Genomic DNA, 25,205 nt, shown 5'->3' with positions numbered 1-25,205 from the left:
GAGCCAGACAGACTGAACATTCACAAACGTTAGTCAAAGTACAACCCCCCTGCTCCAGGATATTACCTCTCACCCTAGGGACAGAATGCTGGCAAAGCAGTTTCTACCCCATGGAAAGCACATTTAAGACTGTCAAACTTCGAATGAGCATTCATTTCAACAATTCATAACTTTACCCTTTTATCAATCCACTTCAGGTTAACATATAAATAAGGATATCTGGTTTTATGACAATCACAGAAGAACTTTGAATCTCCTAAAACGGTAGGTGGACTTTTTTTTTTTCCTAAAGGCATATCAACCTAAAGCTTAAATAAAATGGTTAATTACAGCAAACATGAAAAAAAAAGCTATGTTAAGACTTATTCTAAAAAGTATGGCATGTGTATTTAAAATGTTTTAAAGATTATGTTTGTAGCCTCCTCCCCCTGTCTGAAAAGTGTACAACCTGTAAAATATTCAGGTGGTGTTATCTTCTCTTGACAAAGAAAATGAGAGATTGTTATAGAGCATTTAGATTTGAAAAAACATTATTTTGACAACCAAGAAAAATGCATTTGAGCTTCTCTAGTTTTAATTAGTTCAGCTACAAACATACCAAATGTTTCACAAAATGCTTTACAAAATCCTCTGCTATTAACAAAAATAACACACTGGGAAACAAGTAATGCAGTTAAGATAATATTTTCCTTATTATTTGGGAAATGTTGTTTATTATTTCCTAGTTTCTTTTCATGTTAAGAACAGTTTTTATGATGCTACAGTCTAATTAAAGGATATCAAGAGTTAAAAGTTGTTCCATGTTCCTTATGCGTTAGAAATCCCTGCCAACTAGTCCTCTAGGCTTTAAATATTGTTTTGACGGATTGCATTTTCATTTCCAGTCCCAAAGAAAGTATTCTCCATAGCCAACACACGAGCAGACCTTCACCAGCTCAGTGAAAGCCAGCTGCACTGTTCCGTGCAAGAATGAAGACTTTGCAAGCTACTTTTCTGTTGTTTGTGTTTGTACCCTTGATGAAGTCAGCACCACCTATACAGCAAGAATCACTCCGGTTTTATGAACATGATACAGATGTTGCCATGGGAAGCCTGATCCAGCAAGATTATGAAATGCAATCCGAGGATATAAGAAAGGTATTTCAATATTTATGTTTTTAATATTTTTAACTGCTAAGCATTGAATAAGGCGTTACATGCATGTGAGTGTTATGGAAAACTCTTATAATAACAGAAAAACATACAATGGTTTCAGACGCAGGGAAAGACACTCAAATTAAAACCACAAAAATACTACCCTTGCTACAGTTTGAGAAACCCACAAAAGACAAGATTTTACAAAGAAGAATGCGTACTAAGTTTCAAGAATGGGATATATTAGCATATTTGAGTAACACTGTATTAACAAAGTAAATTTCCTTAAAAACAGAGAGGGTGATTTTATTTAGGGTTTTTTTTATATATATATCAAAATAAAACTTGAAACAGTACTTTCAATTGGACATAACCTGCCAGCATAAACCACAGTTTCTCTTTTGACTTCCCAAACTATCAAGCTTTTTGCCCTGGTTTTCAGGGGTGGGTGTTTGGGTTTTTTGCAGCTCCAGAGTTTAGCAGCCCTGAACCACTACGGAACATCCAGTCTTGTAGTAGTCACCTACGTTATTAACACTTTGAGCGTCCTAAAGGTAGCAATAAAGATTATGCCTGACGGCACTCACCAGCACCCCCAAATGGTCAGTTCTGAACTCTGAGCTGTGTGCTCCACATACGTGCCTGTTAATTTAAACACTTAAGCAGGGGACACAAAACCAGATGAGAGTTAAATGAAGTGCAAGAGCCTCAGCTGACAGGGACCTCTGTTCAGACTGCCTCTGGCAGGACCTAAATGTTACACATCTAGAGAACCAGATACAACATTGATCAGGAAGAAAAACTAACAATGACTGCCCCAAGACTAGCTGCCAAGGAAAATACCACATATCCAAACAAAGCGGTAGCAACCAAGTATTAATAAATTCAAGGAAGTTTTCATTAATATTAGCCATGCTTGTTACAGTAACTTAGTCTGATAAACAAGAAACAAAAAAAAAGACAAAAATATAATAAGTAAAAAATTGCAGCACTTATAGAAAAATCACTTCCGTATACCTTTTATATATTTTCCCAATTCTACTTAAATTATAGCTTTCCACTGATGGACCAAAAATAGCAGCTATATATTTATATTAAAAAGCATCTAAGTTATTTTTAAATCTGACACCTGCCACAGTGGTGAAGTAATAAGTTTAATAAACCAATGAAAAGAATACTATTTAAATTACCCTTAACTATTAGGTGGCTATCCATTCACAGCTAAGGTGGGGTTTTTAGTTTTTTGTCTGGGGTTTTTTTGTTTGTTTGTTAATACTAAAAACATTAACTAGTTGGGCACAGCATCAGATTCCATTCATTACTAAAATTGTTCTAATAAGAATACACTACTGTTTCAGTAAAAATAACAAGGACAATACCTAGAAGGAAAAGGTGCCAACAAATGTGCCACAGACTAATCAAAGTGTGCGCTGGCAGAGCCGTAAACTAAAGGTCTTCTGCAGGCCAACAGTTCTGCTTAGGATAATTCTAGGAATGCAATCAGTCATTATTTCCATCAGGTCAGCTCTCCAATGACATATTTTCATTGCAAAATAATAAATTAGTTCCTTATGTGCAACCAATACATATATACAAGTTCCAGTATTCCCAAGTTAAAGCATGGGATGTGCAAACAATTTTTCTATTCTTTTGTTGCACACATGCTAGCTCCCAGAATATGAAGTGTTAACTGTAATTGAAATACATGCCAACAGTTTCCTCAAACATGCCCAGTCAGAAATCTCTCTCACATGACAAAATTAACTCCTGTGTGCTTGAACACATAGTCAGAAAAAAAGATTTATAGTGAAAACAGAAGAAATATTTGTGTTAGCAATCAACAACATGAAGTGAACTTTAGTCTTCTACTAATGAAAAAGTCAGACAAGCAAAATGTATTACAATTATTATTATTTGAAAGCACAGCCACCCCAGTCCTAAATAAAAATAAGAGAAGCTTAAAAACCTGAAATCTTAGTTTCCACAACAGAATCATCCAATAGACACTGTCTCATACATGGACTAATTAATTCCATTTAATATAAATTATCAGCTTTATGGACCTTTGTGTGCTATAAAGATTAATGTTAATGTGGTTTTGTATGGGTAACTCATGTCTGTGGAGTAAAGTGCAAGGTGCAGGTGGAATTTAATTATGTAAGTAGGCTAATATTCCTTCAGTGCATTCCCTCCATATGCAAGTAATTAACTTTCTGTGTTCATAATCCAAACAATCTTCTGCACTGCTAGGAATTTTTATAGCTGACCAGGAAATACTGTTTACGGTACATTTTTTTGTTTAGTAGGTTGGTCTTTTGTTTGAGGGGGGAGAGGGAAGTGGGATCTGTTGTTTAATCCTGTGGCTTTAACAGTATTCTGCAAGCAATCAGTTTTATTTTTTTGTTGACATTTCCCACTTGCATAAATTAAAATTCTGCAAAGAACTCACATGCATACTCTGTCCTAGATCACACCTCCAGAAGGATACTGTACTAGAAATCTACACCTGGTACACATGTACTATGTCAGCAAACAAGTTTTTCATACAAGCATATTAAAAATGTCCCTTATGAGCCAAACTACAACAGAAGAGCAGTTGTTCTATTATAAGTCCATCTATACTGAAGTCTCTACTGGCACGGATACCTCAATCAAGGGCCACATCTTCACACGCCTCGTCAACATATGGATGCAAGCTAAACATTTTTGCAGAAACCTTCTATAAGATTTGCTGCTTTTTTGAGTCCAGCTCTTCAGCTCATACCCCCAGCTTCTCTCCACCAAACACTGCAAAAAGCTCTTTCCCTACACAGAAGTTTCATGCAACAACTGCTAAACTGTCACCAGCATTCTAACTCAGGTATAAAGGTCCTACTAGAACAAACTAACCTAACCCTAATGTTAAACAAAAACAAGAAGCAAAAAAGCCATAGGCTGGCTAGACAGATGCAGGGAACAGCCAAGGGATGGATGATTCACAGGCTAAAAAAGGGTCAAAATGACAGAGGCTGGCCAAGATATTTGTTTCTCAGGCTTTCTGTCAAGCTTGAGGGTTTTATTTTGCAGAATACAAGAATTTCCCACAGTAAAATATACAGAAGCAACCAAATGCTAAATAAAAAAAGTTCGTATCAAAAGTAACTTGACAGATAATGTTATTTTCACATTGCCCTAGTAGATGAACTGTCTGTGTGCTACATGACTGGTGGGTGGTAGGGAAGGATTGAATTAGATTTAAAAAAAAAAGAAATCATGAGCACTTGCAGTGCGTAAGCAGCACTCTTCACCAGGGGTCTGTACTCTTGCCATGGCCTGATTCTTAAGCCTGCTGAAAGAAAAACATCTTCCCCACCCGATAATGTACTCTTCCCCATGTGTTTTTAATAGTCACAAAGACCCAAAAGCATATTGTCTTACTCTGTCCTACAACTATTCCCCATCAAAACAGAAAATGAATTATGCTGGCCAAGCACAATTGCCACTGTCAACCTAAAAATCCCATTAACTTTCATACATGCAAATCATAGCATAACCCATTGTTTACATACTACAGTTCTAGAAATAGTATGCAATTATTTAAAATTCCTATGGTATTCAATGAAAACCTGACTACCATTCCCTGCGTCACAAAAGGCCCTTTCTGTTGGCAGCCCAGGTCTTGAAACAGACTTAAGTGCAGTTAATGCCAATGAATTGCTAAATTGCAGCCAATACCCAGAAGGAAAATATTTATAAACTAAGTTGTCCTGCAGTGGAAAAGATACAATGACTGTCTCAACAGGGAATTCCAAATAACTTTAAACACAAGGAAATATTGTTTTACTGAGATTATTTAAGTAAAACAAACAAAAAAAACCCTTACATTCTCAAGAATCCTATCACATTTGTTATGATATGCAAAATCTTCTGTATTCACAACTCCAAGTTTTTGGAGACACCCATCACTTAGATATTCCTTCCCCACCACATAGTCTATCTTTTTCTCTCTATTTTTATTTTGTATTTACTGTTCTTTCTTAAAGAACTTCACCTTTCTAAGGAACACTAGTAGCACCATCTTCCCTTCTTGCCTTTCAAAGTGAAAAGCTCATGTACAAAAGGGATAATATATCTACTCTGATATGCTGGATGAGAAACATGATCTTAAAAATTACATGTCATAAGGAAGTATGTTGTAGGAGGCTCATTTTGAAAAATGTGCTACTTCAGATCCTTGTAATACTCTGTGCTTTTTTGTTTGCTGTTTGTTTTGTTAAAATAACATTGCTCTCACACAAAGGAGGGAACAAATGTTTCTCTTGACACTTCCCTAAGACTGCAAGGGGATGACAGCGAACGCAATGTAGCACCAACAAAGGATACAAGTAAGTTAATTTATCTGAATACACTAACTTTTAAGGTCTTCTAAATAACATATTTTAATATGAAAATTTAATATACAAATTATAATAAGGGATATAGAACTAATATTTTCATTTATTAATATCTTTCCTTTCTCCTATGAAAAGTCTTCTAACTTCTGATGGAGCAAGATGAAAAAATTTAAAGAATCCTCAGGAAAACTCCAAATACACAAAGCACAGCTTATAAGAAACTCTACAGACTCATCCAGTCATATTTGCTGTAGACATGTACCCAAGCAAGTTAGGCAATACAACCAAGAAAAACAAAATACACACCCCAGTAAGTTCCACAGTTTAACCAAGTCACGATGAAATATGATGTGCTTAAATTATTTCAATAGATTTATTTGAAGAACTGGCAGTACTCACAGTTTACACCTGATTATCAGGTCAACAGTCAAAATACATGAGGAACATTCTTCACTAGCCTAAGTTTCCTACAGGCTCTGAGGTGTATATCCAGATTTCTTCTAATGAGTCACAATGCTGTCTAAATGTGAAAGAAGCAATGTTTCTGTCTGCCAGAGCTTTAAAAAAAAAAAGAAATAAAAAAAAAGACACATATTTGGGGTGTATCTGTGACCTAAGCTTCAAAAAATAACAGATGATTCAGCAAGCCACTGGAGTGTCAATCTCCAAAGTTTTAATTCAGGTTAGTCATCACCAAATAGCCTCTGTCAACAAGCCCCCATGAGAAGCAGAAAAAAAATCTGTAAGAGCACCAGAGCTTCTAGTCATAGACAAGCATAAAAACTGTTGCCTTTTAAATAATGACAACATTGTTTCACAACCATTTTCCATTTCCTACTCTATCATATGACAAACAAGACACTAAATCAAAAAAGGCAAACAGGGCAGAACTCTGAAGTCTAACGAACAGTAATATTCACAAAGCTAAAGCTCAACATCTCAATTCCATTCTCTACAGTACTCTATTATACATACTGGGTTGGCTTCCCAGTATTAACTGGCTACTTCTATAACTCTTCACTGGTTGTGGAAGATACTATTTTGCTCCATAGTGATAACAAACTACCTACAGTATGACAGCACTGTCTGCATGACAGACAGAGCAATTTGGAAGCTAATAAAAAAATCTTACAATATAGAAAACAGATCGGATAGCAGTGGCAATGAAACTGGATTGAAAGCCATATTTGTTATATGTGACAAGCCATCACGGGTTTAAGCTGCATTAAAAATATAACAGCTATAAAAAACCTCAGTAAAAACACAGGAACAGAATGCCTAAAGTAATTATATAAACATAATTGCTAGAGTTTTATAAAAAGGATTAGACAAAATAGTAGCTTGGAGTAACACAGAGTATACATGACCCAGCCAGAAATGCTCCAATCCAATTACAGTACCAAAGGTGTGCACTGACAGGTGTTTCTCCTGCATGGATTTCTCTTCTTAAAAGAACGGTTCTAAAGACAATATTTAACATGATCACAGAGATGCAGTTGTCGTATTCACAAGAGCCTAAGCCAATTAAACAATGAAACTGAACTAAGATCGACTGATTTGAATATTTAAGCTTATATTTCTGTTATTTCTTATATTTCTGTTTTGAATATTTAAGCTTAAGGTAGTTGAATAATTTCTGTCTACTCAAAATAATTTGCTTCCAGATTTACCCACTTGTCTGCTCTGCGTGTGTTTAAGCGGATCAGTGTACTGCGAAGAAATAGATATCGAAGCTGTACCCCCACTGCCAAAGGAAACAGCGTATCTCTATGCACGATTTAACAAAATAAAAAGGATAGCAGTCTCAGACTTTGCTGACATTCGTAAGTAATGCTCAAATTTTAATTTGTTTACCTGATTGTATATTTGAAGCTGTTGTCCCATAATAGTATGCCAAGATTACCAAAATAAGATCTAATTTATACTTTGCTAGATTTCATTATGTTTATTACTCATTTAATTCAAGGCTTCTATTATGACAGGAACTATGCAGGCAACATGGAAACCCATTTTGCCTCATGTATCCATCTTAATATTCCCATACAATCTGAGAAAGAGCAGATCACTAAAAATAAAATTTAACTCTGCACCCCAGCCAGTCTTAAATAACCAGGTATTATTTTTCCTTCAAATGACCCAGGGAAATCTCTCTCAGCTATCTCACTCTACAAAATGACAAATTCTATTCATATCTGAAATAATGTTTTCTCTAGGAGAGGCAAAAAAAAAAAAGGAAGGAGTACCTCCCTTTTTTTTTTTATTTCAGACCATGACGAAATTAAAATGTGGATTTTATACATATTTCAATAGTATTTCCTTTTTTAGATCACAATTAGGATGGTGCAGACAGTAACTTTTAACATATACCACTACAGAAGCTTCACGCACTATGTAATTATAAATTCAATACTTAGATTTCCATCTCTTTTGTTCAAAGCTACCTTGAGAAGAATTGATTTTAGTGGAAATAGGATAGAAGAAATAGAAGATGGAGCCTTTTCAAAGCTTCTGTTATTGGAAGAACTTTCTCTTGCTGAAAATCGACTTCTGAAACTTCCTGTTCTGCCTCCCAAACTAACAACATTCAATGCAAACCAAAACAGAATCAAGAGCAGGGGAATCAAAGCAAATGCTTTCAAGGTAAGTAAAAGACAATAATTCAGGTAACCAAAGTAAATTAAATTAGTAACTAGATTATCCAGTATACCAGCGAATGAAGTTTTCTGTATTTTTGTAATCTAAGAAACAACGATGAAGAAGCTTTCCACCTCTTGTTCTGTTTTTAAGGCACTAGGGAATAATAGTCCTTTGCGCACTCACGCTCTCCTGTTGTCCATACAAAAAAAATTTTCTATGAAGTATTTTACCTACTTCCTTTCTCTCTTACATGCAATGAAAAACTCACTTCAAAAATTGATGACTCAAATACAATAGTGAGGACCACATAAGTACTAACAAAGAAGGATATAGCTTTCTAGTGGTCTCAGGTTTTATAACCAATAATCTGGCACTGACATTTCCAATACACAGGCTTGTTCTGAGCTTCTTGATACAACAGAATTCAATATTCACAGCAAAAGTATGTTTTGTGTTGGATAGCTTTACACACTCTCTATGTGACTGGAAGAAAACACTGATGTCTTGTAATAGGCACAAATTACTTAACCTCCAGTGATATCAGCATTAATAATCTCTCTTTCTTTCTATTAGAAACTGACAAATTTGGCCTACCTCTACTTAGGACATAACGCGCTGGAATCTGTTCCTCTTAACTTACCAGAAAGTCTGCGTATTCTTCACCTTCAGGTATTTTTTAAATATTTCCTTAACATTCTATTATGAAGAGCCTCATTAGTTACATACTACAAACTAAACTCACCATCTTTTAAAACAGTTCACGCTGCAGTTGTGCTACAGTTGTATAATGCTTCTCCAAATAAAACAATTTATCTCCAATCTGCACGGCCACAATCATACAGAAACTCAGAAGTTGGTTGTTAGCTGATCACCCTCATTAGTTTCTGTACATAGAGGATAGGAAATGGGAAAAATAAGCAATAGTCTATTATCAGCAATACATTCCAAACATCAATAACAACCTCAAATGGCTTATCAGCTCATTGACTGCTTTGAAGAGACTTGATTCCTATGTATCTAAAGTATACACAAATCAATCCCAATGACAATAAAATGGGAGGGCAAGAGGAATAAAACTAAGTTTAAAAATTCTTCAGCATATTGGGTGTGTATATATGTATATTTATTGATTAAAATTGTTTTGTTTTGCAGTACAACAATATTACTACAATCACCGATGACACATTCTGCAAATCCAATAACACACGTTACATCCGCACACAAATGGATGAGATAAGGATGGAAGGCAACCCAATCCTCTTGGCAAAGCACGTGAATGCTTTTTCCTGCTTGAGAACACTGCCTGTAGGAACATACTACTAGCCACTGCTTACGTAATTATACATGCCAAAACTTAAACATGGTAACAAAAGCTCATTCTTTTTCCTCTGTTTACATGTTTATATCCTCTCCCTCACTAATCCCCTTTTCCCTGCATACGCAGAACCTTTTACTATGTTGAAACATGGTTCTTCTCTGAAATAACTGTTTCAAAACAGCCACTTTATTTAGGAGTTAAATGTCATCCCCGCTTTCAGAATCTTTTCTCTTAATGACAATGTAAAATTATATATATACACACACATCTTCTCGACTTTTATTCCACCACATATTCTTTATGTGTAGGTAAAATCACACAAGTAACTGCTTGTTGGCATTCTTCACCAGTACTCAGAACGATCACTACATACTAATCTCAGATAAATGCAAAACATTCCTTGAGCAAGCTACAGAGGAAAAGTACATCTTAATTCCAATCCCACTTTTTAAATCTGAAATGTATTGGACGAAGCTGCATACAAAAGAATGTTATATTCAGAAACAGAACTTCTCAAAACTTAACTTCATTAAAGATTCCTTAAAAACTTGGTTTGTGGAAAATGAGAGTAATTCCTATTTAGGCTCATTGTACCAAGCAACACAGCAAGTGGAACTTTTCAAAAATCTGTTAAAACTCCTCCTACTATCCAAGAGTGTGTGTGTGTGTGTATATATTATATATGTATTTTTACACGAGGTATTTTTAATTGAAATACATAAATTTTACTCAACTGTACTCGCAAGAGTCATTTTTGCCACACCAGCTACCCATTTTAATACGATGATCAAAGTACAGCATAGTGTGACTCCAAGTGTCTTTGTTATTAACTGATAATGTAGACTGAGCCTTGTTCAATTGCTTTTTCTTGACAAGGAAATGTGACAATATAAATCATAGCATAGCTGAATTAATGTTTTTACCTGTAAATAAGTAAGATTTCAGCTAGATGCCAGTGCAAATAAAGAGAATTACCCCTGTACAACAATACTTTCGCTCATTAGGGAAAATCAAATGACATCTTTAAATTATAAAGAAAAGTTGATTCTATCATTAATCTTAAAATAGTGTTAACTTCAAGCATCATTTCACTCAACTACTTTAAACCATGCAGTGTATTAGAAACACAAATCAATGTGTGCAGTCAGTTGGCCTAAAATGAGACATAATTGATACAGGACACAATGTTTTTACTTACACAGCTATACATTTCTGACATTCATTTTCAGTTTCTCTCCCCAAATACCTACCACAGTTGTAAACTTTCAGACAAATGAATGCCAAAAGTGTGCTATTTACTATTACCAGATGAACTTTGTACTAATTTTGAAGCTAGTATAGATTTCTAATTTGTAGAAATAGTTAAACATAAAATGCATGATGATGTATCACTACATCTAGAATACTGATTTTACAGGATATTTTATATTATTTTTATTTATCTTATTTAGCTAAGCCTTGATTTGTTAGTGCTTGTACTATGGGAATTAATTGCGCACTTAGTTCTGAACATACTGATGCTCTGCCACCTGGGGTGTTGAGACCTAAGAGACTTCCAGTCACTTTTAAAGTAACTATGTCAAGGATCAACTGTGGGCCCATCTTTCTGGAAAGGTGATGTAATTATGAAATGTAGGACAAAAATATTTTTGCCTTGAACCCATTAACCAGGAAAGACACAACAATCCCCAATATTTTCTATTTTAAGTTATTTAGTATAACAAGAAATTCCATTGTCTTAATAAAACTGAGAACAAAACCAAGCCCAGCTGTGAGAACAATACTCGGTTTTAATTTTCCCATGTAAGTAATACAACTTTGATATTTCCAGGTTTTTAGCAAAAGGTAAAAAATAACCCTGAAGCGTGTAAAAATACATTCCAACTTAGAGCCAAATTTATACTAGAATAAAATAGAAGCAAACAATTCTCTCATTCCTCTTTTGATAAATGCCTAAGATGGAGAAAACACAGCTACAAATATGTTACATAAGCACTGGCCTCTGACCTTGTTCCCAGCACAAATCATTATTACTAAATAAAGCTCTTTCCAGTCAGGATAGTATTGGTAAATATCACCAAAACTCTTCCTGTGAAAATAGTTGCATGTGTAAACACAAATATATGTACATTCATGTAATATATGCACATGTAAACATTCTAAGACCTAGCCACTACCACTTTATTAATTTTACATTAAAATGTTGTATATATTTTTTTAAAGTACTAAAAATTGACAGTAATGCTAATTAATGCTCTAAATATTTTGTGAGCAAACCAAAGTAGAGAACTGGTACCTTCTGAACACTTCATGCAGGCAATAAATTATCAGATGTTTTAATTTACTTTCCCCATTCACAGAAAGTTAACTCATCAAAACATTAAGTGAAAACAGCTTCAGTATGTGGGATTTTTTTGCCTTTTATTTGTGTGACCAGTACTAACATCAAGCTGAATGTACACCATTCTGTTTTTTCCTATCACTATTTCTGTTCTGTATTTCCAATAAAACTTGAATTTTTTTCCTTGTCTATCAATATCAGATTCAACAATCTGCTCTTCCAGCAATGCCAACATGTTTCCGTTGTTCAGCCTTCTTGCAGACTAAGGGTGTGTCTTAATCAGAAAGTTATTTGCAGATGCAAACCCATTTTGCAGACATAGTATTTATTGTGGCAATACAGTAAGACCTGCCATACAAGTAATGCCATACAAAAGACTTGTGGCACATTTCACTCACCCCCCCTTCAAAATCTATCTAAAGCACTACCCTGTAAATTTTTTTCAGTAGAAGAGAGGAGCAGCAGCATCAGGTAGTAACACTATGCTCAATTCCTTATTGTTTGTGTGATGCTTGTACATTGTAGACTAACTCGTTTCAGTAAAAAAAGGCACAATTGCTTACGCACAATGTCAGGGAGTATATAATGCAGAGCACAAAATGCTTAACACTGAACCCTGCTCTACTCACACCAACCTAAATCTGCCCCCCACTTTCTAGGAAAGCTGCTTATAGTCAAATCAATGTATATTTTAAATTGCTTTTCCAATTAATTCAAGTTATCCATCCAACCATTACTCTTGTTAACTGGGAAGACCTCTCACAACAAAACTGCTAGTTGTGACAGTCAGCTTTTTAGAAATACAGTGATGTCCAGCTTGGCTTGAAACTTTCAATTGTTGCTTAAACACATTATTATTTGAAGTATTCAATCACTTCTACATTATTCCTTCCCTCTCAAGTACCAAAACTAAAAAAAAAAGTAATTTACTTTTCCTGTTTTTACACTATACTGTGAAAAAGCTATTAGAAGCATAATCTATTTCTACTTAACAGCCTGGGTAATTTTCTTCTAAATAACAAAATAACAGAAAAGCTAGAAACCCCAAATCCCACCTCAAATCATCTTCTCTCCAATATTGTGCACAGTTACCTGCCTATATACTTGGAGTTTAGCAAGCAGGTATGAAAAAAAAAAAATACAAAGACTACAGACGCATTTTTTAATGTTGTCCGAGTGTGAATATTAATAGGATAAGACTCTTCAATTGTTTTTATGTATATGTTAAGAGGATAAGTCTAGTCAATTTCACTCAAATTACTACAGAATATTAAGCTAGCAATCTGGTTATTTGACTTGTCAGATTTGATCTTCGAACCCTTTTATTAATTCTCTTACCTCAGGAAGTCTTCTATTTCTAAAAGAAATAATTACAAATGCTAGCAGAAAAAAAGGTCTAAAAAACTCTTCATAAGCACATAGTTAATTACACTTGATAAATATTTTCCCAGATTGGTTTGCCTTTCTCAACAGCATCTTTGTCCATGGAAAGTAAAAGACCTTTAGAAAGAATATTTGTCATATTGACAAACTTGTAACATATGTCTTAAGTGACTATATCTTCACACCCCTTTTGGCCATGAACATAGCCCTTCATTGTTTACACTCAACCTGTGAACAAACACTTCTAAAAACTGCTTAAGATACATACAGCAATTTACAAATAATCTCCAGACCTATCCTTTCCATTTTTTTCATTTTTGTACTGAATTTTAAAATGAGAAATATTTACAACAGTTCACTGAATTGCTGTCCCAGAAACCACAGCAACTGTCATGAGGCTGATCTAAGGATCAGAAAGCAGCAAGTGAAATTGGGAAAACAAAAAACAAAACACACACCACGCCACAAAGCCCTTGGTGCTCTACCTTCCCTATATAGAGATTAAAGAAGAGACCTTATACAACAACCAGCAGGACTAGACATCATCAGTTTATTACTCAGCTGAGGACAGGATTATTCTTTTTTAACATTACCAGAATTTAGTACTTTTTTTCTTTAATCTGGTTGACTTGATAATTGAAATCGATTAATCTAGCACAGAACTCAAAGGCCCAAAAGATTCAAAAAACAGGAGACAAAGTAGTTCCCCATTCATACTATAGCTGAAAAGTAAAGATGGTGCTGAGTTTAATCACAGTAAACACTTGAGCTAAATAAAACTGAACTAAAACCACACATGCACAATTAAGCAGCTAAACACCCTCCTCTAACAGTAAGCATCATATAAGAAGTTCTGTCTGTTAGACATCAGTATTTTGCTCCATGGATTAGCCGTTTACCTTAAAACCAGTGAAAAGACAGAGCAAACAAGCCAAATAATGGTAATCTAAAACTAAGTTCAAATACTATGTTCCAGTGAAGAGTGAGGAACAGTTTACTTCCCATTCAAGTAAAACACTTCGGTACTGAAAGTGCTGTTGTCTAAACAAATTCTGCCACATTTTCAAGAAACAGATCCAGTCTTCCGGAACTAACGTTTAAATGCCAAACACTACAAATGTTATTGTCTCTTAATTTCTTCTTTTGGCTTTTTTCTCTTTGAAATGAAACGTAGTACCAATGCAAAACTGTCTTACTCTCCCACAGAAAGGCACAGATACTCTTATTTTCCCCTCCGTCTGAGGAAAACAGCAACAAGTATGGTAAAAATCAAGATAAATACCAAGCAAGGGCATTGTCCCTTGAGCACAACACAAGATTCTTCAGCTAATATTCTCTTCTCCACAACACACAAAAATTAAGATTTCCATACTCCACTAAAGAGTGCTAATTTCACCTCCATTGCTCTGTCTTAATGAACTACTTATAGAACTAAACATAGTACTGATATAGAAAGGCTTGAGAGACACTACCTTGAAATGCATGAAGGTGCATCTACGATGTTCATACCACTCAGCATAAGATGAAAGGCTTCTGAAAAATGTTAAAAGACTTCCATGCTCTTCAGTCCTGTAAAAGAATAATAAACTGTTTCACCCCAACAGTACTAGTCAGACATACTAATTCTATAGCCTAGAATTTGCACTTTTTCCTTAAAGAATTAGTACTGTTCGAATTTGAAAAATAATTATCACAACAGAAGAAACATCTCTAGTGTGGATATTGAAAAAAATGAAGAATTCATTTATAAACTAGTGTTTCCAACTATTTAGTGGAAATACAACATTACAGTCACCTGAGGCAGCCAAGACGGACAACAATAGAAGAATGGAAACCAAGGTACTGGAAATCAGTAACATGCAAAAACCTGCCTTAGAACCATCTGGATTAGAATCATTTGAATTGAGAGATCTATGCACTTAAGTTAGATACCATCAGAGAAGTAGAGAGTTTGTAGAAATCAGGAACTGAACAGACCGTAACGTCTTTATTGTTGACAACACAGTGACAGCAACTGTTAAATACACAGCTTCTCAGCTCTAAGTAAAGTAGGAAATAGGCCAGTCACTGTTATGAGGGATAATTGTATTAAAGACAGATGAGAGAAAACAGGTGAGGAGCTGATTTGGCAGGGGGGAGAAGAGTTTGTCTTGGAGGGGTTTCTTTTTAAGAAAACCACAACAGAAAAATATTTATTCTTCAAATTTCTAGTAATGTAAGGATCAGGATAGAGAAAGGAAAGAAGACAATATGAGATGACAGAAATGGACAAATAACTGACCGTCCATCGACAGTTGTCAGTGGGAGGATGAAAAAGCACTCACAAAAGGTGTATAGTTTTTACTAAAGAAACAGGATAAGAATGCAAAGAAAGCAAAATTCCACAAAAGCTACGTGTCAGAATATCTGAGGCAACATGATTCTTTACTCATAAGGGTGAACAGCTTCATGTCATTATTGATATGAAACCACAGTCAAATGAAACAGACTATTAGCCATTGCCCAAATACATCTGGAAAGCACTGCTTTGAAAATACAAATATTTATGTCAATTACTAACACAGGACTTTACAAGTTTACAAAACCTGACTGAGGAAGGAAGATACCTGATTTACAAAAGGTTACAGAGGATCTAAATTCTACATGTAAATTGGACTTTTAACATCCTTTCAGTTCAACATTAGCTATTCTTATTGGATTTTTGGAACAGTTGAGAGCAGAAACTTGAGGTTATTAACAGAATGGTTGCGACAGCGTATTACCAAGTCACTTTGGTCATTCAAGGGACAACTCTGCCTCAGATCCAGCTCTGATATACAGCAACAGCAGCCCTTAAAACGTTACACAAACATAAACTGGAAAAAATACATTAAGTTCATTCAGATACTGAAAATATAAAAGAAAAGCCAAGCAAGTTTTATCCTAGCCTGGAAAGAACAGCATCATTAAAGGAAGTTACCACAGCAGTCACAGCTGCCAATGAATCAGGCCAAGATGAAAAAATATGCTGGCAGCACAGGCAAAATTAAGTCCCTGTCAGGAAGTAGACACTGATCTACAATAGCTGACTAGCTCTGTGTTCTGGAAAGCTTTTTAACCACAACTCATAAATGTACATATAAAAATCTACACATACTATAGTAAAGATTGAGACTTTTTGACTGCCCATATCTCACTGTCTAGTGAACACGGTTCTGCACATACTGTAACATGCTTTTTAAATCTACATACATGGAAGAGGGCAAGAAAAAACTTCGTTACAAAACCACATACTTAAAATTCTTTTCTAAAAACTTGGCAGTTTTCTTGAGAATCCATTTTTAAGTCATTAAAAAGACTATCACAAACCTTGTGACGTTGTTTTAGCATTATGTCTTTAGTTTGTTTTTATTTTTTCCCTCTCAGATACATCTTCAGGAGACAGAGCAGATGAAAATTTTTGAGGCTAGATCACCAAGCGGAAAGAGATAGTTTTGGCTAACATGTTTAAAGAACCAGTTTCAAATGCAGAACTTAGTCTATCAACTATATCTGAGTACATACTTCTCCCATGTACAGATAGAGTGTTGGCTAAATTTAAGATAGAAAACTGGATTCATTGTTTAGAAAGGCAGGGTGGAAAAAAAAAAAAATCTATGTTGGCATGAACAGATATACATAACATACATGCTTTTTTGTATTGGCAAGGAAGAAACAAACTGCGTAAGAGCACCATTTCAGTTAAGTGTCTCATAGCACTTAAACTACCCATAAAAAATAATTCCTAATTAGCCTAAGTTAGCCTAATTCCTAATGCTGAAGCCAACTACAATAAACAGTAAAATACCAAGATGACTTGGTATAAAATAAAAAGGTACTAAGAAAGTACGTGTTAATAAGCCTTTTTTTTTTTTTTTTTTTTTTTTGGAAAGAATTTAGCATTACAAAATGTCACCAGATTAAAAAAAAAAATATCCACTTGGAATAGAAAACACCTGTCTCCAAAGCCAATATCCATGTAACAGAGAAGTCATCCAAAACCAGCAAAAAGCATATTCAGGCAGAAAATATCAGGTTAAAATCACATGCCCTTCATCCAAACACCACTTCACTTTTACAAAATAATATCAACAAAACACAAAAGTATATAAGGAATTTAACTGTTGTAAAAGTATTTAAGGTTCCTTTAATACAGACCTTTCATTATTTTAAGAGAATAAAAATATTTTAACCCACTGCAGTATGCAAGACTTCTTGCATTAGCATATAAAACCAAAGAATAACTCCTAGAGCTGTGGGAAGAGTTCATGCTTCCAAGATACCTCACCCATGCAGTGTCTAATACAATGCAGACATTTCCTAAATTCTTCACTCTGACTTACAAAATCCAACTAATTAATAAAAAGTAGCAGCAGTTTCCAAACTGTCTAAAACCTCCTATTTGGCTAAAGTAATCCATGCAATAGTTAACTAACCCCCAAAAGAGACTGACAACAAGATTTTTCATAGATATTGTGGTCCTCAAGACTAAAAGAGTAAAATGTGAGTGATAACTGATGTAAAGGGGACTCAAATAATATCACAAAATAGAATACAAAATACTGTGATTCCATTTGCATACTTTTTTATTGTCACAACATATTTAAGGAATGGTCCATCTTTTAAAAACAGGTATTATATATTGCAGAAGTACCTGGTTGAAAACAGACTGTTGAATTTTGCTGCTTTTAAAAACATGTTTCTCTAGCGTTCTAACATTTCTCTGTTTTCTTCCAAAGCAGGATGTGCTTGGGAATTACCATTGAATGCCAGGTTTTTAACCCTGGTTCTCTTAAAGACCCTTTTCTGTCATGCATTATGACAAAGTGAAGCCAAAAAAAATTAGAAAGCTGAGGAGAATAAAAATCCAGGCCAGTAGAGAAAACAGAGTTAGACAATGGATTTGGCATGAATGGGCCAAGGAGGCAAAAGAAGGAGACAGAAACCAGTAGGGAGGCTGAAAGGAACAAATAACACAGAGGGAGACCAGATTTAGCTGGTCAAGAATGGAGGGAAAGGAAGAGGCAGGAATCAAGATTCTAAGGCACAAAAAGAGGGAATCAGGATTTAAAGTACAAAGTGAGAACTAGCTTAACAAGGGGATTGAGAAAATAAGCCATAAAAGGAGATCACAATCAGATTAAGTCAATCTAACAGTGGGTTGCTGTCAAAAAAAGGACACTGTAAATATCAGCCTCACTTTGGCCAAATATTTACTGTCTCAGATCAGCAACAAACACTGTGACATTGCAAGACAAGTCAAACAGAAAAAAATCAAATTTGAAGGGGCTGCAGGGGGGCAAGTTTGGGTGCACCTCCACTTACTTTTTCAACCAAATGACAACATTGATCCTATTTGCCATGTGGCTTCAAGAGCATATACACTGGCACAAGGGCAACAGATGGTACGTGCAAATAGAGGCTACAGAGAAAGAACTGCTCACTTTATTGACAGCAAAGTCTTAACTCGCATCATTCATGAAAACTTACGTTTGCTTATGAATACTGGCGTAATGTGGAAAAAGACCAGGGTAGTGAAGAAACAGCAACAAGACAGCAGTGCTTAAGCCAGGATGAAATAAAGTCTGCCACTACTTCAGTGCATTCCTTTCCAGTATGACTATTTAGTTCCAAGACACTTCTGCAGTTAGAACATACTCATTAAAGAAAGATGGTAATTTCATCTTCTAAATCCTGCTGCTTGAGAGCAGTCAAGTACTGTTCTCTGTTATATCACTAACTTTAGTAGATTTGTATGGAAATTCCAAAGCCTCAAAACAAAAAAATTCATCTTTCAGTACAGACTCATGAAGCCTAATGTAACTCAATAGGGCTTTTTTCACCTGTATGTTTGCCTTCCCTTTCCTTCCCCAAGTGTAAAAAATAAGATAAAATATAAAACATAAACCAAAAGACATCCCTTAAAGAACAGGATTAAGTCAACTACCCAATAATAATTAACAAATAATAGATTTGTTCTCAGAATAGTTTGCTAGAGGATTTCACAGAGGAATACTGCAGACAAATAATTTGATCATTATTCATCTTGTGTGTCACAAGAAGTTGACATTCTCCAAAAAATAATGAAAAAGTAGCATTCAGTCATGTGCTTAAATTTTAGTATGTACGTTTTCTTAAGCCATTGCACGAATACACGGTTCCAGGTTTTTAAATTATATTCTTCTGGTTTTAAAATAACAGTAAAAAAAAAATCCTGATGTATAGAAGAGCAATGGAATGGTGAGCAGAGAATTAGAAACGAGCAAGTACTGGAAAGGGGTTCTGGATATGCACTTTAACCATTACTCACCCGCACTACACACCTGCAACTCACATACACATCTGAATTAATGCATTGATTACAGAAATTAAAATGTATTTGCTGAGATTACCTTGTTATATCTTTCTCTGAACCAATTTCTAACAGCTAAAATTCATAATAATCCAAAACCTGTTTCTGTTTAACGTGAATTCATAATGCTCCTTTCAGGCCTCAAAAAATGCATGCCATTTCATCTTCTCTCCAGAAGGATACAGAAAAGGGATCCGAAGTGTTTAGGCTGGGCTAACAGTACATTTACCCAACAAAGAAACAGACTGCCAGCAACTTACATGAAAACTCAATATTGTATTTAGTATCAGATATACCCTACAACAACTTGCCTTTAAAAAAGTCCACCTTACCTTGACACAAACTTGCTCACATCTGAATCTTCTCCAGATTCCATTATAATGCTGAGATCAGTAATAACAGTAGACACGCTCTCTTTGGTCTAGATTGGAGAAGTAACAATATAATGTTTTAGAAATTTCTCAAGTGAGGAGAAAAATGTATCTATTTGCATGTAAAACAGACAAATATATACAAATGCTGCGAAGTACTATAATCCTTAAAATGGCATTTTTTAAACTACAGCTTATACATGTGGACATTTTCTTTCATTTCAGCAGTATCAGTATTATCCATACAAGGCTTTTGGAACACTTCCTGAACTAGTTAACATCAAGAACAGGTAAAAAAGAAGACTTCTAAATAAGAAGTTCATCTACCTCCTTTCATGTCACTTCCTGACTTGGGTATGTAACACCAAAAATAGAACCCAAAACCTGTCTATTGTGGCAGTTAAAAATTGTACTCTTCATTGGTGTCTGCTTCACTAATTTACCATTTTCCACAACATGTCCACAACCCACACCATACGAATGCATCAAATATTTGTAATTCAAAGTTTATTACCTTAAGTTAAATTGATATATTGTCTTCATTGCTTTTTAAATTGCAACTTAAAGATATCATGTACTTTGATTTAAAAAAACAAAGATGCAAAACATTAACTCAAAATTATATTTTTTTCAACTCAAGTGCTTGGTTTTGTTTTGGTTTGTTTGCTTTTTTTTTTTAATATATACACTTGATATTCTACATATCACCTACTCTGAATATTGGATTTCATGAACACTGAAGCAGCACAGGTTTCAGGGTTTACATAGACAAGTGCTGCCATCTCGTGGTGCAATGGATTTAAGCATCACCCACACAGCTCTAAATATACTTAACATCCAGTTACTCACCTGAGCTCCATTGACACTAAGATGATTTCATCATTCTGCAGGAGCATCCAGGTGAGAAATGAACACTAAACCAGCCAAGCCACATGATTCATGTGGGCTATTTCCATGCTCAAGGCTAAATGCAGGGTTAGGCTACATTGTTACAAATTGGGGTAACAGATTATTTCTATTGCTTATCATTCTGAATTCTGTCCTAACAGATTCTTATGAAAGACGTTCCTTGCAAAAAATCCATAATAATTAGTGTAATTTCTGTGCAGTCCTACCATGTAATGGCTAGTCACAGTAGCCAAGCTATTACAAATTCAACAAAAACAAAAGGAAAACAGAAAAAAAAGAAACAAAACAGAAAACTGTTCAAGTTTATAGTGTTTTAGCTTTTCCTCAGTTTCCTCAAGAGAAGAAAGGTTCAGAGTTTTCCCATGTCCAGAACAAGAGATCTGACTGGAGAACACAGTAAGAATTTCATGACTGAATGTAGAACCTGACCTTCAGAATTATTTTGCTTGGGTGAGCATGGAACTCAAAAGTTGGGCCCAGCTGTTATAGGGTGAAAACTACCCACTGAGGCTTAGATTAAGGAGACTCAGGCAATCAAAGTGACAAGATACCATTTGAAGTTTTGTTCATTTGCTTGGTTGCATTGATCCTTACCTGCATTTCAAGAAGCTGGAATTCCAATTCAAAAGACAGGGAGTGGCAATTCCCCAATAATCTGTGCTTCTGCACTGTTCTGTTTCTAGCTGTTATACAATAAAGTTAATAAAATACTTGATTATAATTTTATTCAACAATTATTGTATTTCTTCTATTAGTGATATTTAAAGTACCCACAGATACCACCCATCATATAAATAAAAAAGTCAAGTTAAACTCATTAAAAAATCCCAAACAACTAACTTCACTGTAGTCTTTACCTTTCCCAGTAAGCAAAGTACCATATTTACTCAGAAACTATTTTTTCTCTATTGACAATTCTATTGTATTTCAAAATAATTATTTCTGCTAACGTTGAAAGCAGAATTACGACATGTATTTGCAAATGTAACGAACTGAAACAGTATGTTCAGGTTAGCATCAGTAAAGGGCACAAAATTGCTTACTTTTTTCCACTGTTTTCTTGCAATGACTTGTGAACTGAATACCAGTAAATTTCATTAAAAATGAGAGATCTGTTTCTAGACTTTCCAGCTCAGCTTTCAGGTCTGATGGAAATTCATGTCCTCCAGATTGTCTCTGAAATTCTTTCTGGAATGAATTACTAGAATTCAAAAATAAAAATCAAAAGGACAAAAGACCAAGACATAAGAACATGTTTTGTCATCAATACAACAATACCATTAAATAAAAGGCATTTGTAATGGGATCTGATGATTTTCAGAACAAGACCAGGCAGATTTCAGTTGCATCATAATTACTAGGAACAGTAAACTATTCTAACTTGCATAAATACTTTATGTTCACTGCCAGGCAGACACAGCCTTCATTATTAGCCTTGAGATGCAAGTAGCCATTCTGAGGAACGTACAACAAAAAAGAGCTATGATGCCTTTACTCATCTAAATGGCTTGTTTTTTCTACAGTGTACATTTACTATAGAATATCAGTTAAATAGTGGAAATTAAAAGCCCTAACATAGCACTTCTTTAGCACATAACTAGTCACACCCGTACATGTCCCAGTTTTTTAATTAAGTAAACATGTGGAGCTGTTTCACAGTGCATAATGGAAAACACAGCCTTTGCAATCAACTTTGCAGGGCTCACACAGTAAGGCAGCTGTTATCATGCTCTGATCACTCCAACTGTCTTTATTTTGCGGGGGAAGGAAGAGCAAAAAAACCAAAACCCCTCAAAACACAAACTAGCAACAGAAGGCAGTAAAAAAATATCAACTATTCATTATTTGTAATTTTTTACCATATATAGCTCATGTCCTAAACAAGATCAGCACTTTAAGAATAACATAAAGTCCCAACATAGAGGCAAAAGCTTATCCTAAACAATTGTGACAAATAAACAGTATGAATCCAACACATAAAAAAAGGCGTACATTGACATTAATATCTCGTCTTCGGAAAAAGAGATGGATTCTTGTTGCTTAGCTTCATACTTTTCAGCCAATAGCTTAATTTCTTCTTCCAGTGACTGGATTTCATCTTTGTAAGCTTGGCAAAGGCTGCTGTCCATTTCTCAGAATCAACGTTACTGCATAAAACAAGAACGGTATATTTCTTAGATCAAATAAAAAATAAAACCATTTTCAAAATATATTATTTTTATCCAAGGAATTAATTTAAGAAATGAAAATATGACATTAGGCAATTGTTTCTCCTACCCCCTCTACTTAAAATGACAGTTCTGTTTTATTTTATGACTTCTGAAAACTGAAGAATTGTTATGCACAACTTTTAAATATCCCAGGTACCTTTGACAAGTATAATAATTAATACCTCTGTAAAGAATTCTCGAGTGTCAAATGCTGCCATTTGCTACAGAAGATTAACATGTAAACCTTAGACCATAGAAAGTCCACTTAGAAAGACACTGGTCTGCAAGTAGACACCACAAGAGCAGAAAAGTCACGTTTTTCCATAATTCTAAATGTAACAAAGCTTTCTAAGAAACATGATAACTGACAATTTCCTCTAGGAGTGTAACCAGCTATTTTACATTTGCTGTAATAGAACAACAAGCTGTTCTGCAGCTAGAAGGCAAAGAAACTGAATCCAGCTCTGAGCAATTCACCTGACAAGCCACCTGATTAAGTGAGGCACAGCTGTTCCTACTAACACAGTAACATAATATGCCTTTCAAGTAAACAGCAGTAAATAGACACAAAGAAAAAAAAGTGTTTTGCAAAGAATTCAAAATAAACATCAATTTTACAAAATAATACAATCTGACATTCAGCCTAGACATGTCACATTCAAAGGACTGTCGACAACATTGTGCAGCTCAATACTGATGTATTAACACTTACAGCTAGAAAAAAAAACCTAGTTTTACGTGTTTTTAAACAACCCCTACTGTACTTGCAAGATCCACATTAACATGGTTCAATAAAAAGCGATGAAAGGGACAGGGAGGAAATAGACTTTCGTTGGTTAATTTCATAACAACATTCAAAACACATTTTGCAACAAAAACTTATTTAGTGAATAAAGAAAGCACATGCAATTGAAGAATCACTGAGATTGTACCTACTCATGACTTCCTCTGAAATTTTAAAGCAATCTTATGCAACATATATCAACAAACAAGATCAGCAGGGACAAGAAATAGAAGCTCTCAGCTTTCAAAGTACACCATTAGGTTTGCTTGTTTTCATTTGTTTGTTTTTGATCTGGATACACTGCAGGAAGTTTGGTCATAACACACAGTACGTAGAGTGGAAAAAACCAACCAAACAAAACAACAACAAACATCCACACATGACAATAACCAGAACTCCATCCTAGGTTTTTAGCTAATTCCTCTTTGAACAACTGGCTGTTTTGAAAACAGTAACAGAGCAGATATTCTGCTTACGGCTGTTTAAACTCAAGTGATCTTACTAGAATACAGAAGACTCAAAGACTAGTTATAACTTCAAAGACCATTACCTCCAGAAAAAAGTACCCACACATTCTATTAAATAAAACACCACTTTAACAACAGCCATTTCTCGTCACTGTAAGCACACACAAACATATCGATGCATTAATGGTAAATATTTCATATTTCTACGTACCTGCCAGTATACACGCCTATGCACTTGCTTTCAAACTGCCACAAGAGCTGGGAAAATCACTCAAGAGTTTGTGAGAAACGAGCTGGTGGGTTCTGCGTGCCGCTGCTTTCCTTGCACCCTCCAAACCTCACAGGTGACGGCTGGAAACGCCTCAGACGAGCCGCTGCTTCCCAGCCCGTCCCAAAACACGGGCTGAGACTCACGGGTGCCGGTGATTGCCCGGGCGGCTCAAGGCACGCCCAAGGAGAGCAACTGCAGCCCCCTCCGACCCCAGAGCCCCAGCAAGAGGAGGGGTCCCCACAAACCCGACACCCCGAGCCCGGCGCTGAGGGGACCGGAGCCCCGCGCTGAGGGGAGAGACGCCGCGCGCGCCCCGCGCCGAGAGGAGAAGCAGCAGCCGCGCTCGCGCCCCGAGCCTTCGAACTGCGCGCCAACCAGCCCGCTGCGGGCCTGGGCGCTACCACAGTGCTCCTCGAGCAGGGGGCGCTGGCTGTGCCTTCCTTTCCCTCTGGCAAAAAATGAGAACCGCCTTTCAAGCGGCTCTATAAGTCATTATTTGCTACTGATATCAAAATCATTATTTTGTTAGATATTTCCTTATTTTTTTCTTTTGCTAACGTTTCGCTAAAACCCCCCTACTTTTTTTCCCACTTAGTTACGCCCGAACCGTCCGCGGTCACACGACCCAGCCCGTGTG

General features: G+C 35.5%; 2 protein-coding genes across 3 annotated transcripts in view; one reads left to right on the top strand and one right to left on the bottom strand.

Annotated features, from left to right (window-relative positions):
- CENPP (centromere protein P) overlaps positions 1-25,189 on the bottom strand; it is a 133,194-nt gene extending 108,005 nt beyond the window's left edge. Inside the window, exons 1-7 of one of the 2 annotated variants that reach the window (XM_082059973.1) lie at positions 25,168-25,189; positions 24,509-24,555; positions 22,829-22,983; positions 21,880-22,037; positions 21,431-21,519; positions 19,889-19,977; positions 14,659-14,755 (exon numbers count right to left, since the gene is read on the bottom strand). In XM_082059973.1, the coding sequence (XP_081916099.1) occupies positions 14,659-14,755; positions 19,889-19,977; positions 21,431-21,519; positions 21,880-22,037; positions 22,829-22,965 (570 nt within the window). In that variant the 5' untranslated portion in view covers positions 22,966-22,983; positions 24,509-24,555; positions 25,168-25,189. Of the gene's footprint in view, positions 1-14,658; positions 14,756-19,888; positions 19,978-21,430; positions 21,520-21,879; positions 22,038-22,828; positions 22,984-24,508; positions 24,837-25,167 lie in introns of those variants that run through there. The other variant, XM_082059972.1, reaches the window with a different exon arrangement.
- On the top strand, positions 104-12,003 carry OGN (osteoglycin). Its single transcript, XM_082059971.1, has 7 exons — positions 104-264; positions 885-1,137; positions 5,414-5,498; positions 7,172-7,330; positions 7,945-8,147; positions 8,718-8,813; positions 9,297-12,003. The coding sequence occupies exons 2-7, from the start codon at positions 970-972 to the stop codon at positions 9,465-9,467; spliced, it is 882 nt and encodes a 293-aa protein (XP_081916097.1). The 5' UTR covers positions 104-264; positions 885-969; the 3' UTR covers positions 9,468-12,003.
- Positions 25,190-25,205: the final 16 nt, after the last annotated feature.

This window comes from Streptopelia decaocto (genome assembly GCF_964273445.1).
Source record: "Streptopelia decaocto genome assembly, chromosome: 8".
Taxonomy (NCBI): domain Eukaryota; kingdom Metazoa; phylum Chordata; class Aves; order Columbiformes; family Columbidae; genus Streptopelia; species Streptopelia decaocto.
The sequence above is the reverse complement of the archived record's forward strand: the minus strand, read 5'-3'. Positions and strand labels throughout refer to the sequence as shown.